This window comes from Amyelois transitella, chromosome 13 (assembly GCF_032362555.1).
Source record: "Amyelois transitella isolate CPQ chromosome 13, ilAmyTran1.1, whole genome shotgun sequence".
In the NCBI taxonomy this organism is placed as follows: domain Eukaryota; kingdom Metazoa; phylum Arthropoda; class Insecta; order Lepidoptera; family Pyralidae; genus Amyelois; species Amyelois transitella.
This window is the reverse complement of record NC_083516.1, coordinates 9,277,285-9,292,138: the sequence shown is the minus strand read 5'-3', so window position 1 is coordinate 9,292,138 and position 14,854 is coordinate 9,277,285. Positions and strand designations below refer to the sequence as shown.

General features: G+C 37.4%; 1 protein-coding gene across 1 annotated transcript; it reads right to left on the bottom strand.

Annotated features, from left to right (window-relative positions):
* Positions 1 to 2,528: 2,528 nt before the first annotated feature.
* LOC106132897 (calpain-7) lies at positions 2,529 to 14,264 on the bottom strand. The gene is made up of 13 exons (XM_013332468.2): positions 13,892 to 14,264; positions 13,177 to 13,313; positions 12,674 to 12,797; positions 11,884 to 12,046; positions 10,590 to 10,749; positions 9,372 to 9,554; positions 8,718 to 8,864; positions 7,795 to 8,022; positions 6,588 to 6,832; positions 5,840 to 6,042; positions 4,840 to 5,045; positions 3,664 to 3,887; positions 2,529 to 3,368 (listed from the first exon to the last, which is right to left on the bottom strand). The coding sequence occupies exons 1-13, from the start codon at positions 14,106 to 14,108 to the stop codon at positions 3,224 to 3,226; spliced, it is 2,382 nt and encodes a 793-aa protein (XP_013187922.1). The 5' UTR covers positions 14,109 to 14,264; the 3' UTR covers positions 2,529 to 3,223.
* Between the last annotated feature and the right edge of the window lie 590 nt (positions 14,265 to 14,854).

The following is a 14,854-nucleotide window of genomic DNA, read 5'->3' as shown; positions in this document are numbered from 1 at the left end:
GTACATACCTAACAGTTTTTGTCAGAATTTTATAATATGGGCTATTCAGCAACACACTTACTTAATTCTATGTAATAATCTGTGGATAGCGTTGTTGGTTACACTTTTTAAAATAACACTATGTTGTCAATCCAGATTAAGTTTTATGAGTGTAATCGTTTGCTGACCTAAATAAATAAAAAGACAAGGGTTACACTATCAGTTTGGCGTCAGTTCAGACCATCAGTTTGGTCCGGTTACGATTGTTGCCAGAATGAGGGATGAAAACTCGGTTACACGCTCAGTCCGTAGCTGACGACAGACTGATAAAACTTTAGTCTGATAAAACGTTAGACACGGTTTACATGATACATACATACATACTACATATAATCACGTCTATATCCCTTGCGGGGTAGACAGAGCCAACAGTCTTGCAAAGACTGATAGGCCACGTTCAGCTATTTGGCTTTAAGATTAAATTGAGATTAATTGAGAGGTTTACAAGATCAGTTTGATTTTGGTCATTCTGGACTATCAGTCCGTCAGTCACCCTTGGCTAACGTAGCTTGACATTATTGACACTATTATAGGACCACCAAATTTTTTTCAATACCTACTCTATTATTTATTGCATTAGGTATATTCCAAATAACATGGTTACCAAATTAAAAAGCACAGTTATGGACCCAATTATGTTAGGCACAAGAATTAGACAGTATATAGGTACATACATAAAATCACGCCTTTTTTCCGGAGGGGTAGGCAGAGACTATATAGACTTCACCCTGTGAACCCCACTCAAACATTATGTGGCGATATGTGTAATCACGCGACGCTGTTAGTCAAAAACAACGAAAAGTCTAAATCGCGGAAGCAAAGATTTCACAGATTGGAGCATATATACCTCCGACAAAACATCGTCTGTCGCGCGGTTCCCCAGGCATAACACTTAGCCCGGCGGAAGATCTTCCCTTTGTGACGGTTGAGACTGAACTATGTTCCCGCTACAATTTAAACAACAGATTATCAAAATAGATTTTATTACATAAAAAAAAACTTAACTAATACATAAATTCATTTTATCTGTGATTTTACGTCTTAAAACTAAATATCACAGGAAGTGCAAAGAAATGTCTGTATAAAGTCCGTTAAATTTCACCAAAAATGGACCAAACTTGTACACAAAAGAAACAAACATGTGAAACATAATGCAATAGTTAAAAGGGAACATTAATTCATACCTATAAAAATATTATTTTTCGTAATACCTGTAAAAATCTGTATATAATGGCAAAGTCGCCAAGCCCAACAAAAACAAAAAAGAACAATACCAAAAAAAAGCAATAAATTTTGCCGTCATTATGAATTTTATAAGAAATATACTAGTGATCTTGTTAAACACACTATATTTTCTCAGACTTGCAAGAACTATGTTTAAAGAAATTATTTGATATAAGTATAATTTAAACTTTTTAAATGGATTACAGAGAAGGTATAAGACACATAAATACACACACTACATAGAATATTGTCATGTTTACACACAAACATACATAGGTGATCAAATTACAATTCGATGACATGTTCAATTCAAAGCCACAAGCAAAACGGGTTAACATAAACATTTTATGTTAAACGATACATACATACATAAAATCACGCCTCTTTCCCTAATATATTTATATATTTGGTACATATTCTTTCTTTTTCTTTTTTTTTTTTTGTAAAACGATATATGATGAAAATGAAAGAAAAAATATTTATTATACATGACATACGTTAATTCTATCTACATACATACATATGATCACGTCTATATCCCTTGCGGGGTAGACAGAGCCAACAGTCTTGAAAAGACTGAATGGCCACGTTCAGCTATTTGGCTTAATGATAGAACCGAGATTCAAATAGTGACAGGTTGCTAGCCCATCGCCTAAAAGAGGAATCCTAAGTTTATAAGCCTATCCCTTAGTCGCCTTTTACGACATCCATGGGAAAGAGATGGAGTGGTCCTATTCTTTTTTGTAATAGTGCCGGGAACCACACGGCACCATCTATCTATATTTCTTCTATCTATATCATACAATACGCGTTTCACTTAAAATTCACATCTCAGCATTAAAAATTTCGTTTTTGCTTAGTATGGTTAAAACAATAAACTAGTTTGGACTGTCCGTAATTTGTCTGACTTTATTATAGACATCTAAACTAAAATTTATCCTAAGTTTGTAAGGCTGTCATGAAAAGATGTGTGTATGTGGTGTGTTTGTTACTCGTTCACGCAAAATCTACTGGACGGATTTTGATTACATTTAGCACACGAGTGGATAGGGTAAAACAAAATGTTCATTTTACCTTGAATTCCCACGAGTAACCCCGGGGCGTGGCCAGTATATTTATATGAATTAAATAGGTATAAAGGAAATCCGTTCATTGTTGTCTCTTATTTTTGAGATACAGAATTGCATACTTTTTGGATTCCTTAAAGATCATCCTACCTATCAAACGAACGATTCATCCAAAAATATGATTGATATTTTTCAACACAATATAGGTACATAATTAAAAAAAGCAAATTAAAGTTCTAAATGAGTCCGTTATAATTGTTGAATTTATACATTAATCGTTTTAAGGTTAGTACGGTTGGCCACGGGGGCATATAATATTCGAAGCTAAACTGTCGGACCAACATTTGCATACAAGCAATTGGCAAACGCTTTGAATAATTCGCTTTTTACTGCCCTGACAGTATAATTAATTAGAGATCAGGTTTGGTACGAAATGTCAACATTACCATTACACACATTCTCCAGAACAGTCATAATTGTTTGTGCCGTATTATTTCCGGGACATTAGAATAGGAACACTCGCATCTCTTTCCCACGGATGTCGTAAAAAGCTACTAAGGGAAAGGGTACATTCATGTAGTATAACCATGATTCAATATGAGATAGATACCCTGCAAAGGTTCCGAATGCCAGACGGGAGTCGCTTCGTGTAAAAACCTGATTAAACTAATCAAGTCAAATGGCGCACCACACGTTCTTCTCCGGAGAAGTGAGGATGTCAAGAAGAAGAATACATTATTTTTTTCTAGATTACAATATTGTCATCTCACTTCTGATAACTGACTCAGATTTTTTGGAAAACGGGCCTATTTCATTAATTTAAAAATGTTTATTAATTTTTTTTTTCACGCAGATCCCAATAGATTCGTCTCCTCCCTCGCACGCCTTGCCCCCTAGTTGCGAGCCGTGTATGTAACCCTGCATGTGGTTCTTAGTTGTATTATAAAGGGTCCTTCTTGTCCCGGGTAGAAAGTGGACACAGTGAGGATGTACCGACCGGCTGGTAGGCTGGGCAGGTCGAGAACCGCGTAGCCGGATCTGTGGTAAAAAAAAAAAACAATTTTTTAACGGAAACAGTGCGGAACGGAATTCGCTTTGTTTCCTCGACTATTTTACAACAGTGTTATTGGGCTTCTTTAGAGACTGCTATTTTATCGACTGTGCTATTGTATCGACTGTACCATTTTATCGACTATGCAATTTTATCGACTGCACCATTTTATCGACTGCACCATTTTTTCGACTATTCAATTTTATCGACTGCACCATTTTTTCGAGTGTGCCATTTTATCGACTGCACCATTTTATCTCACTCACAACCTAACTGACTGACCTGTAAGCCCCAGAAGACTCCCTCAGGAAGGGCGCGGTGACACTAGGGTCCTGTAGCGCATCGACTGTGACATCGATGCCTATATTGTACTGCTTGGGCCCGCGAAGTTCCACCACCATGGCGCCAGAGTCCGGGAAACTGATGAGGAACTTGGGGTTGTTGGGGTAGGTCTGGCGGTGGTTCTCGCAACCACCAGCGTTGCGGCCCGACCATTCGCCTTGGATCTGTGTATGGAAAATTGAGATAAATAGAGGATAATGTGAGAAATCAATAGAAAAATACTTAGAATCAATAGAAATTGAAATTTGAACTAGATAATACATTGTTATTACGATTAACTGATTTAATCGAAATTTTACATACATACATACATATCTATACTAATATTATAAAGCTGAAGAGTTGGTTTGTTTGAACGCGCCAATCTCATGAACTACTGGTTTATTTTTTGTTTTAAATAAACTATTTATCAAGGAAGGCTTAAGGCTATACAACATCACGTTGCATCTATTAGAAGCGAAGAAATAATGGAAAATGTGAAAAAAAAAACGGGGGAAATTATTCATCCTTGAGGGCTTCAATGATGCCTAAAATACAAAATAACTATCCCACGCGGACGAAGTCGCGGACACAGCTAGTACATACATAAATTACGCCTCTCCCTTTTCCCAGGCAGAGACCACATCTCTCCACTTGCCACGATCCCTGTACACTTCTTTCGCTTCATCCACATTCATAACTCTGTTCAAGCAAAATTCTGGTTGGTTTCGGGTACTCTTGACTCGACCTTTTGAATTTTAAATCTATAATATAAAAATGAATCGCTAAATGTGTTGGTAAGCGCATAACTCCAGAAAGCGTGGACCAATTTGGCCAATTCTTTTTTTTTTAATATTCGTCGAAGCTCAGGGATGGTTTTTACGGCGAAAAAATACCAAATAATTGCCTGAAAAACCTTAAAAACAGTCCTTTTCTTTATCCCATACGTTTTCTAACTAATACGTACAGTCAATTTGAGCTTTATTGCTAATGTATAAAGTTCACTGTTGTCTAAGCAATGTAGGTCTAATAGATAGGAACAAAAAACTGTCATATTACAAATCTATTTGACAGAACGAAGTCTGTCGGGTCCACTAGTAGTAAATAAAAAAAAATTTAGTGTTTAATTTTACTTACACTAATGGTATAAGGGTATGTCTCCAACTTCTGCAATGCGAATGGGCAGGTCGCATACGCACGTAGGGTGTACAATATCGTACGAGATTTCTCATATTGAGAAACGACTAATGTGTATCTGTTTGCGCTGTTGTCGCCCACAATGATTTTGCACAAATAGTGGGGGCTGTTTATCGGAACACCGTCTATATACGGTTGGGGCTCCTCTGAAAAATTAAAAGTATACGTTGGTATTGCTAAAGATCTGATTGAAACTGGTGTTTGAGTCAATTTAATAAATAAATATACCTATACCGGACCAATTACACAGATTGAGTTAGCTTCGAAGTAAGTTCGAAACTTGTGTTACGATAGATACTAACTCAACGAAACTATATTTTATAATAAATACTTATATAGATAAACATCCAAGACGTAGGCCAATCAGAAAAAGTTCTTTTCTCATCATGCCCTGGCCGGGATTTGAACCCGGGACCTCCGGTGTCACAGACGAGCGTTACCGCTGCGCCACAGAGGTCGTCAATTTGATGCACTACCTGAGATATTAGCAATTTTTCAGAAAATTTCTGGTAGAAACAGTCATATATAATTACGTCCTATATATATATATTTAATCCTTTGCGGGGTAGACTAAGCAAACAGTCTCGAAAGAGCAATAGGCCATGTTTAGTTGTTTGGCTTAATGATACAATTGAGATTGAAATAGTGACAGGTTGCTAGCCCATCGTCTAAAAGAAGAATCCCAAGTTTATAAGCCTATCCTTTAGTCGCCTTTTACGACATCCATGGGAACTAGATGGAGTGGTCCTGTTCTTTTTTTTATAAGTGTCGGGAACCACACGGCACATTACTATAAACTTAATGTATTCAAGAAGAAGAAGATTATGAAGAATCCCAAGTTTATAAGCCTTAGTCACCATTAACGACACCAATGGGAAAGAAATGGATGTGTTCCTATTCTTTTCTATTAGTACCACACGGCACATATTTATATACTCACGTCTATAATAAACTCTCCGTCCGTTATTCTTGTACACCAACAAGGTTATATACTCTTTATTATCTCTAAAGTCGTCTATCTGAGTAATGTGCCTGGTCAAAAGGAGCCACACGGCTCCTTTACCTTGAACGTGTAGGGAGAATTGTGGATTCTCACCAACCGTATAAATGTCTTTGACTGGGCCACTGCCGGCGTCCCATTTTCTGTAAAACAACAATATACATATGTACTAGCTGTCCCGGCAAACGTTGTTTTGCCATATAAATAATTTTTAGTTAAAAAAAAAATGTTAAGGGTGGACAAACCTTAACACTTAGGGGTATGAAAAATAGATGTTAGCCGATTCTCAGACCTACTGAATATGCATGCAAAATTTGGTTAAAATCGGTAAAGCCGTTTCGGAGGAGTACGGAGACAAACATTGTGACACGAGAATTTTATATATAAGATATGGTCACGTCTATATCCCCTGTGGGGTGGACAGAGCCAACAGTCTTGATATGACTGATCGGCCACGTTCAGGTATTTGGCTTTTTTTTAAAACAACAATTTGATAATTAAACTAGGATTTTACCTTAAATTTTTTAGAAAACAACAATTTGATAATAAACTTAGTTTTTAACTTTGATTCAAGGCGACAGAGATAAGCGGGTAGTTAAACATAATACATACGTGTCGTAGTTCCAAAACTGGCGGATAGATGGCGTCCTAAAAAAATCGAGATGCTTATTCTGTGATATATACTTACTGGTGCGTACAAAAGGTGTATTTAAACAGATCAGGCTTCCAATTTAGATAGAAAACGTCGAAGAAGTTCAATATGCTAGCGTAATCTATCCAGAACACTCCGTTATCGTACTGCGCTGCGCTATCAGGGTCGTAGTTCAGAAGTTGACGCAAAGATGGCGTCCAGTGAGCGCTGTCCAGTTCCGAATAGTTCCCTCGCCATCGTAGGTGGGACCATGGGTTTTTTAGTTTTAGCAGTTTGACGCCCTGTAACAATAAATAGATAGATAGATAAAACTCTTTGTTGCACCATAAGTGTAAAACATACAAAACAACATAAAACAGATAGGGATGGTACAAAGGCGATGATAATAAATGCAATAGATGTATCATCAGTCTTACTTTTATCTTCTTTTAGAGAAAACTAAGAGTTCGCTTGTACTAGTTAAGTGGAACGATATAGTCTGTGCCTACCACACTACTTGTAATACTACCTACATATTACCTATATTTGGTAGTATTACAAGTAGTACCTGGGCGACTGAGCTCCGCTCGGTATTTTTTGGTACCTCAATATTTAAATTCACTTTTTAAGTCACAATATGGCGAGGTCTGCTTTATTGCTAACGCCGTTTCGTTTTCCTATGACGTGCTATGCTATATCCCCACTGATCAAGCTTTCATATATAACATTAGTTTAGATGCTAACCGATGGTTTTATGGTGAGGGAAAACATCGTGAGGAAACTTGAACATTCAGGCATCTGGATGTGTAACCATGATCTAATACGGGTTAAATTTATCTATAAAGGTTGCGGAGATCAAATTGTAGTCGCTTAAAAACCTGACTAAGCCAATACAGTATTCATGGTCAGGAGCTTACCCCGAGCTTCGCTCCACTTACAAAACCCAGATGAAAAAGATGGTGACATGCTGCTCTACAATAGCACGTAATAATCACCCTTTAATATAATTAAGTGTAGCGGGAGCGACGATTCAGCTCGACCGTTACCAAAGGGAAGATCTTTCGCCAGGCTAGGTGTAATGCCTGGGGAACCGCGGCTCCGACGATGTTGTGTCGGAGGTTGTATATATAGCTCCAATCCGTGAAATCTTTGCTTGCGCGATTAAGGTTTTTCGCTGTTTATAGCGTCGCGTGATTTTATTTTTTATTTTTGTGACTTGTGGCGTATAGATTTCGCCACATTAAGTATTCAACACAAAACTCACATTAGCAAGTCTCACATCCAAAACTGCGTACGCGTGCGTAGCGACCAAACCGGTCCGGTCCGCTTCCGAGTCGGACAGCGGGCCGGTGGCGACCGTGGCCAACACGTCGCCGGCCGCCAGGTGCGTACGGATCTTGTCGTACAACACGTCCGGGTTGAAGTCCGGCTCGTTCGCCCGGATGGCGCACCGTTCCGGTATCCATCCGGTTAATGCGTGCAGGTCTATGTTCTGTGGGGAAGAAGTTGAGTGTGAAAAACCGTAGTTCTGTCTATTTGTAATGTCTTAATTACATACATACATATTGTCACGTCTTGCGAAGTAGACAGAGCCAACAGTTCCGAAAAGACTGAAAGCGCACACTCAGCTGTACTCGGCTTTGTAAAGGAATTGATATTCAAATAGTGACAAGGATGCTAGCCCATCGCCTACAAGAAGAATCCATACTTATATACATAGTATAGACACGTCTATATCCCTTGCGGGGTAGACAGAGCCAACAGTTCCGAAAAGACTGAAAGCGCACACTCAGCTGTACTCGGCTTTGCAATGGAATTGTGATTCAAATAGTGACAGGTTGCTAGTCCATCGCCTACAAAAATCCCAAATTTATTATCCTATCCCTTAGCCACCTTTTACGACATCCATTAGAAAGATATGGAGCGGTTCTTTCCTGAAGTGTCTATAATGAAAGTCTATAAGGGAACTTGTTACCGCTTCTTCTGCACTGACGCCTTGGAAGCGGCAGTAAACTTAGTTTTAAGTAATTTATTTGACGTCAACCAATGTTGTGTAACCAAACGTTTGACAATTATTAAGCGATATGTAGTATTCTATAATAATGAATAAAAATTTGAAATTTGAATTTGAATATGGAACATTAAGTGTATGACTTTGACGATCAAAAAAAAAAGAAAATAACTCACACTATTAGATCCGGGGAAGTCATAACCGCCCATGACCTTCATGTAAGCTTTCTCGAGCATTGACACCCAAAACTCGTTCTTGTTGCTCGAGTAAGAACATAGTAGGCGACCGTAGCGGCTGAACGGCAAACGGTCGTCAATTATAACCTGAAACAAGTATTTTTGAATTTTGCAGCTGAATGTGGCCATTCAGTCTTTTCGGAACTATAGGCTCTGTCTACCCCGTAAGAGATATAGACGTGACTATATGTATGTATGTATGTAACAAGAATTTTTAAAAATCATATTATCACGTCTATAGACGTGATAATATGATTTTTAAAAATTCTAAGGGATATATCCCTTGCGGGGTAGACAGAGCCAAATGGCTTGAAAAGACTGATAGGCCACGTTCAGCTGTTTAGCTTAATGATAGAATTGAGATTCAAATAGTGACAGGTTGCTAGCGCATCGCCTAAAAGATGAATCCCAAGTTTATAAGCATATCCTTTAGTCGCCCTTTACGACATCCATGAGAACGGAGATGGAGTGGTCCTATTATTTTTTTTATAAATGCCGGGAACCACACGACACATTATTTGTATTAAATATATATATATATATTATAAGTTGTATATATATATGTATATATTTTTTATTTTTAACAACACCTACCTTTCTTCTAACACCGTTTAGATGCAACTTCACCATATATTTCCCGAACGGATTATATACAGGCTGATTATTTTTATTCCTCGGGTATATGATATTAGTAATAATCTTCTTGCGTTCCGGAAAGCGCCTCTCGTACAAAGCGCTGACAGCTAGAGACGCCACGAATGAACAGTCCGAAACTATCTGAAAAAGAAAATGGGTATAAACATAACATAGTATTGGTGCCGTGTGGTTCCCGGCACTAATACAAAAAAGAATAGGACCACTCCATCTCTTTCCCATGGATGTCGTAAAAGGCGACTAAGGGATAGGCTTATAAAATTGCGATCCTTTTTTTAGGCGATTGGCTAGCAACCTGTCACTATTTGTATCTCAATTACATCATTAAGCCGAGCAGCTTAACGTGGTCATTCAGTCTTTTCGGGACTATTGGCTCTGTCGACCCCGTAAGGGATATAGACGTGCTTATATGTATGTATGTATAAACATAACAAAACATAAAAGCACGCCTTTTTCCCGCAAGGGGTAAGGCAGAGACTACATCTTTCCACTTGCCACGATCTCTGCATACTTCCTTCGCTTCGTCCACATTCATTACTCTCTTCATACAAGCTCGGCGGTTTCGGGTACTTTTGACCTGACCCTTTACCAGGACGTCCTTAATTTGATCAAGATACGTTCGTCTAGGTCTTCCCACGCCGACCTTTCCCTCCACACTCTCCTTGTATATCTGCTTAGTCAACCTGCTTTTATTCATCCTCTCCACATGACTAAACCGAAAAGATACCTCTTATCCCCCCCGAAAAGGTACTTTTCTTAGAAGAATTATTTATTCTAAGACCAGAATATAAGAATTTCATCTCCCATTTTAATTGTAAGTTTTTTATTAACCATAATTCTATTAAATATCCATACATTACATTAAAAGGGATTTTATTTTTTGTGCCGTGTGGTTCCCGGCACCAATAAAAAAAAATTAATGGGACCACTCCATCTCGTTCCCATGGATGTCGTAAAAGGCGACCAAGGGATACGCTTATAAACATGTCATTCATCTTTTAGACGATGGGCAAGCAACCTGTCACTATTTGAATCTCAATTCTATCATTAGACCAAACAGCTGAACGTGGCCTATCAGTATTTTCAAGACTGTTGGCTCTGTCTACCCCGCACGGGATATAGACGTGATTATATGTATGCGTGTATGTAACAACTTACAGTCTGCTTGATACTGAAGCAGTCCACAGTCTCGTTGACTATCAACTTGGGGTCGCCGCATATCTCGTGCGGTCTGACCCAGGAATCGAACTCCTTCTGTTGTTTCGCTGATAACTTCAACTCGCTGGCTCTGTCTTCGAATGGTATCGCGTATTGGAATCTGTAATACATACATACATAAATACATACGGTCACGTCTATATCCCTCGCGGGGTAGACAGAGCCAACAGTCTTGAAAAGACTGATGGCCACGTTCACGTGGCTATTTGGCTTTATGATAGAATTGAGATCTAACTAGTGACAGGTTGCTAGCCCATCGCCTAAAAAAGAATCCCAAGTTTGTAAGCCTATCCTTTAGTCGCATTTTACGACATCCATGGAAAAGAGATGGAGTGGTCCTATTCTTTTCTTTTATTGGTGCCGGGAACCACACAGTAATCTGTAATACTTTATTTATATCCGAGAGTCTCTTTGGTGCACGATCAATTACATGTTAAACATGCATATAATTCTATTAATGCCGTGTGGTCATCGGCACCAATAGAAAAAAGAATAAGAATACTCCATCCCTTTTCCATGGATATCGTAAAGTGAGGGCTACATGGGAGTCTTCTTTAAGGCGATGGGCTAGTAACCTGTCACTATTTGAATCTCAATTCTATCACTGAGCCAAACATTTCTATCAACAAGTTCTCCTAATCGCTCGGCGATCAAACATGCTGTGAATGAGTTTTTCATTCGGTAGATCAATAATGGGTCATCCTAATTTGATATAGAATTGAATAGATTTATTTTCAAAATTGAATACAAGGTATCAGTTATTGACGTCACATAACTTAAATGTAATTATAACTACTACCGCTTCCAAAGCGCATGTGTAGAAGAAGCGGCGGAACAAACTACACTGCAGCATTTTCACCGGACTTCAATATACAAATATAGATCTCTTAAATCTAAATCGTGGACAAATGCACATTGTCTACATTAAAAAAACATGAATGGTTATAAAACTAATTATTTCAATACGAATATTTCATCAAATAAATAAAGATAAAATAAGATATGTACACACTGTACAAAAAATGCACAAGCATTAAAGAGGCCATTAATGTCAAGTCAAGCTCAGGTCACACTAGTTTATCTTAATATTTATGTATGTATATGTACTTACTTACATTAATAATGAATTTTGTATGCATTTTGTTTGTAATGTATATATTGTGCAATATGCATGTGCAATTGTGCACTTTATCCATTTTTATAAATCCAATACAAAATAATATAAAATTAATACCTTTCAGATAAATCGACGTCCATGAATGGGTAGAAAGTATTATTGTTTATATTTGAAGTCGTTCTTAGCACCTCTTTCTCTTCGTCCGTGTAAGCATACTTGCCGGTCACTTTTAGATTCACACTCTGTTCTCTTTGCAAAATCGCTTTGGTGGGAGTCACAGCTGTGGAAATATTAATAAGACAAATAAGATATTGTTTCGACTTCTGACCAATTGTGCTATGGTCATATTGTCAATCATACTAGCTGTGCCCGCGATCTCGTCCGCGTGGTATTGTTATTTTGGGCATCATTAAAGGGTGAATAATTTTCACCGTTTTTTTCACATTTTCCATTATTTCTTCGCTCCTAATAGTTGAAGTGTGATGTTATATAGCCTAAAGCCTTCCTCGATAAATGATGATAATTATGTGCCTCTGTGGTTTCCAACACTTTAGAATAGAACCACTCCATATCTTTCTCAAGGATGTCATAAAGGTGCCTAAAGGATAGTCTTAAAAACTTGTGATTCTTTTTTATGTGATAGGCTAGCAATCTGTCACTATTTGAATCTTAATTCTATCATGAAGCCAGATGAACATAGCCTTTCAGTGTTTTCGAGACTGTCCGCTTGCACGGGATATAGAAGTGACAGGACTGTGCCAAATTTAATATATTTAAAGTTCTTTTTTTTTATTAACTTGAGTATGTTTGACTCTTACAATTCTTCCTAACAATTAATAATTTCCTCCTTAATATTGTGATATGTCTGATGAGAAGGAAAATTTTATATCTTTGAAGGCATAAATACCTGGTCTCTTTGGTTCATTCAATGACAAATTACTTAAATTGATCCCCTTCAACTCCTCTGCTCTATCTAATGCTCGTTTGGCTAAAGAGTTGCAATCTCCCTTTTTCTCGGAATCTTTTAATTTCTGTAAATAAAAATATATTTTTTTACATTTTTATTTTAAATTTTAAGGTTCCAAAAAAACAATTGCTGTTTAGTTTTCTGTTACCTATCATTTAACCATACAACAGCCTTTTTGAGACTGTCTGTTCTATCTATCCCGTAAGGGACAAAGACGTTGTTATATGTATATTATTTGACCAGGTCTTATGGTCCAACTCAATTTATTTCTTTTAAAACCTAAAAATATGTTTAAATGTTTTTGTTAGGTTAGTATCCCAAAACACAAGTCTCGAACTTATTTTGAGGCTAACTCATTCTATGTATCTGTCCCGTATTTATTTATTTAACTTTATTTAACTACCGCACTTGAAAATTCAAGCCTCCTAAATGCCTGTACTTACAACGGCAAGTTCCACGGCCTGCATATACATGTTCAAAGCCAAGTCCTTCTGTCCAGCCTCATCGGCGTCCAGCGCCTGTTGCATGAGGAAGTGGAACTTCTGCAGCATTCTCTCACCCTCAGCCTGCTGATTCCTTTCTGCCAACAAATAAATGTTTCAAATTAAACATTTATAGAGAAAGGAATCTTTAATGTCATTTTAAAAATGAATACAATTTATATTAAAACTGAGGCCTCTATATTTTATATCATTCCATCATAAAGCCATACAGCTGAATGTGGCCTTTCAGTCTTTACAAGACTGTTGGCTCTGCCTACCCCGTATGGGATATAAACGTGATTATATTGAATTTATGTTTGTCTCTAAATATGTTGCTTATATGAGCTAGACTGTCCCCTGTAGCCTCCAAAAGAGAAAGCTGAAGAGAACTCTTTACCAGTTGTCTAAATTAGTCTGTATTTCAATATTTAATTGGGATCAGTAAGGATAATTAGACTTTCAAAATTGTTACTTAGTGTGTAGAAAATTAAAACTTTCAATACTTGATAACTATTTGAATAAACAACTAAATTTAAACATAAAAGACATGTCATTGAGTCTTTCTCCTTAATTTAAAACAAACAGCCATTCACTAGAGATAAGACTATTAAGTAAACGCAGACAAGATGACTCATATAACAGTGGTTAGTGTATGACTAAGAAGCAAATAACATACCTTCTTGGGATTCGAGAGCAGTAGCCCTCTCGAGACATTCTTTGACCTTATTTCGATAGGACAGTATTCGCTCTGTAGGCACTGCATTTTGGGACAGAGCCCTATCTAAAAACCTGGCTGCTTTTCTGTAACATAGCACAGCTTTTTCTGAATCCTTCATTTGGTCAAAACGAACGGCGAGAGTCAACGCCTCGTTGGCGTCAGTTAAATCATTCATTGTGAATTTATGAAAAACTTATTAACGATTCATATTACAATAACAAACGACAAACACTTAACAAAATTTTCTATGGCCTGTGACTGCAAATAAAATACATAACAAAACAACAGTTTGCAATTTTGCAACCACGAATGAGCAGAACAGATGGTCAATGTCAAAAGCGACATTGATTGACGCATTGATATGTGTCACTGATGTGAATACAAACGCTAAATACAAAATGACCGGCAGCTTTTGCCGCCTATTTCTGAATGAACCGGTCATTGAATAAAAATCCTTCTTCCTTCCAGTATCCTATGTTGAATATAAATATATTTCTACTTCTTCCTCCTAGTAACATCATTATCTCTCTGTAAAGGAACCCAGAGTGTGTCTTTAGCGTATATAAGTTATAAATTTCAATTTTCTCCATAGAAAACGACCTCTTAACACCAAACCTTCAATGAAATTCGACACACAATACTGACTTGACGACTAATAAACTACTCCTTCTTTTTTGACAAATGCAAAATCATTGTAAAAGTAGAGATTACCTATCATATTTACTATATTATGTAAAATTCGTTCATTTTGTTATAATCTTGACATTCTAGCAAAAGATCATGTCAAGAGTACCCGAAACTGACGAGCTTGCATGAAGAGAGTTATGAATGTGGATGAAGCGAAAGAAGCGTGCAGGGATCGTAGCAAGTGGAAAGATATGGTCTTTGCTTCACACTCCGGGAAGGAGGCGTGATTTATGT

Coding starts and splice junctions, on each gene's coding strand:
- LOC106132897 (XM_013332468.2), bottom strand. CDS start 14,108: ATGAATGATTTAACTGACGCCAACGAGGCGTTGACTCTCGCCGTTCGT. Junction 9,555..10,589: donor GCTTCAGTATCAAGCAGACT/GTAAGTTGTTAC, acceptor TTTCTTTTTCAG/ATAGTTTCGGACTGTTCATT. Junction 6,833..7,794: donor TGGATGTGAGACTTGCTAAT/GTGAGTTTTGTG, acceptor TTATTGTTACAG/GGCGTCAAACTGCTAAAACT.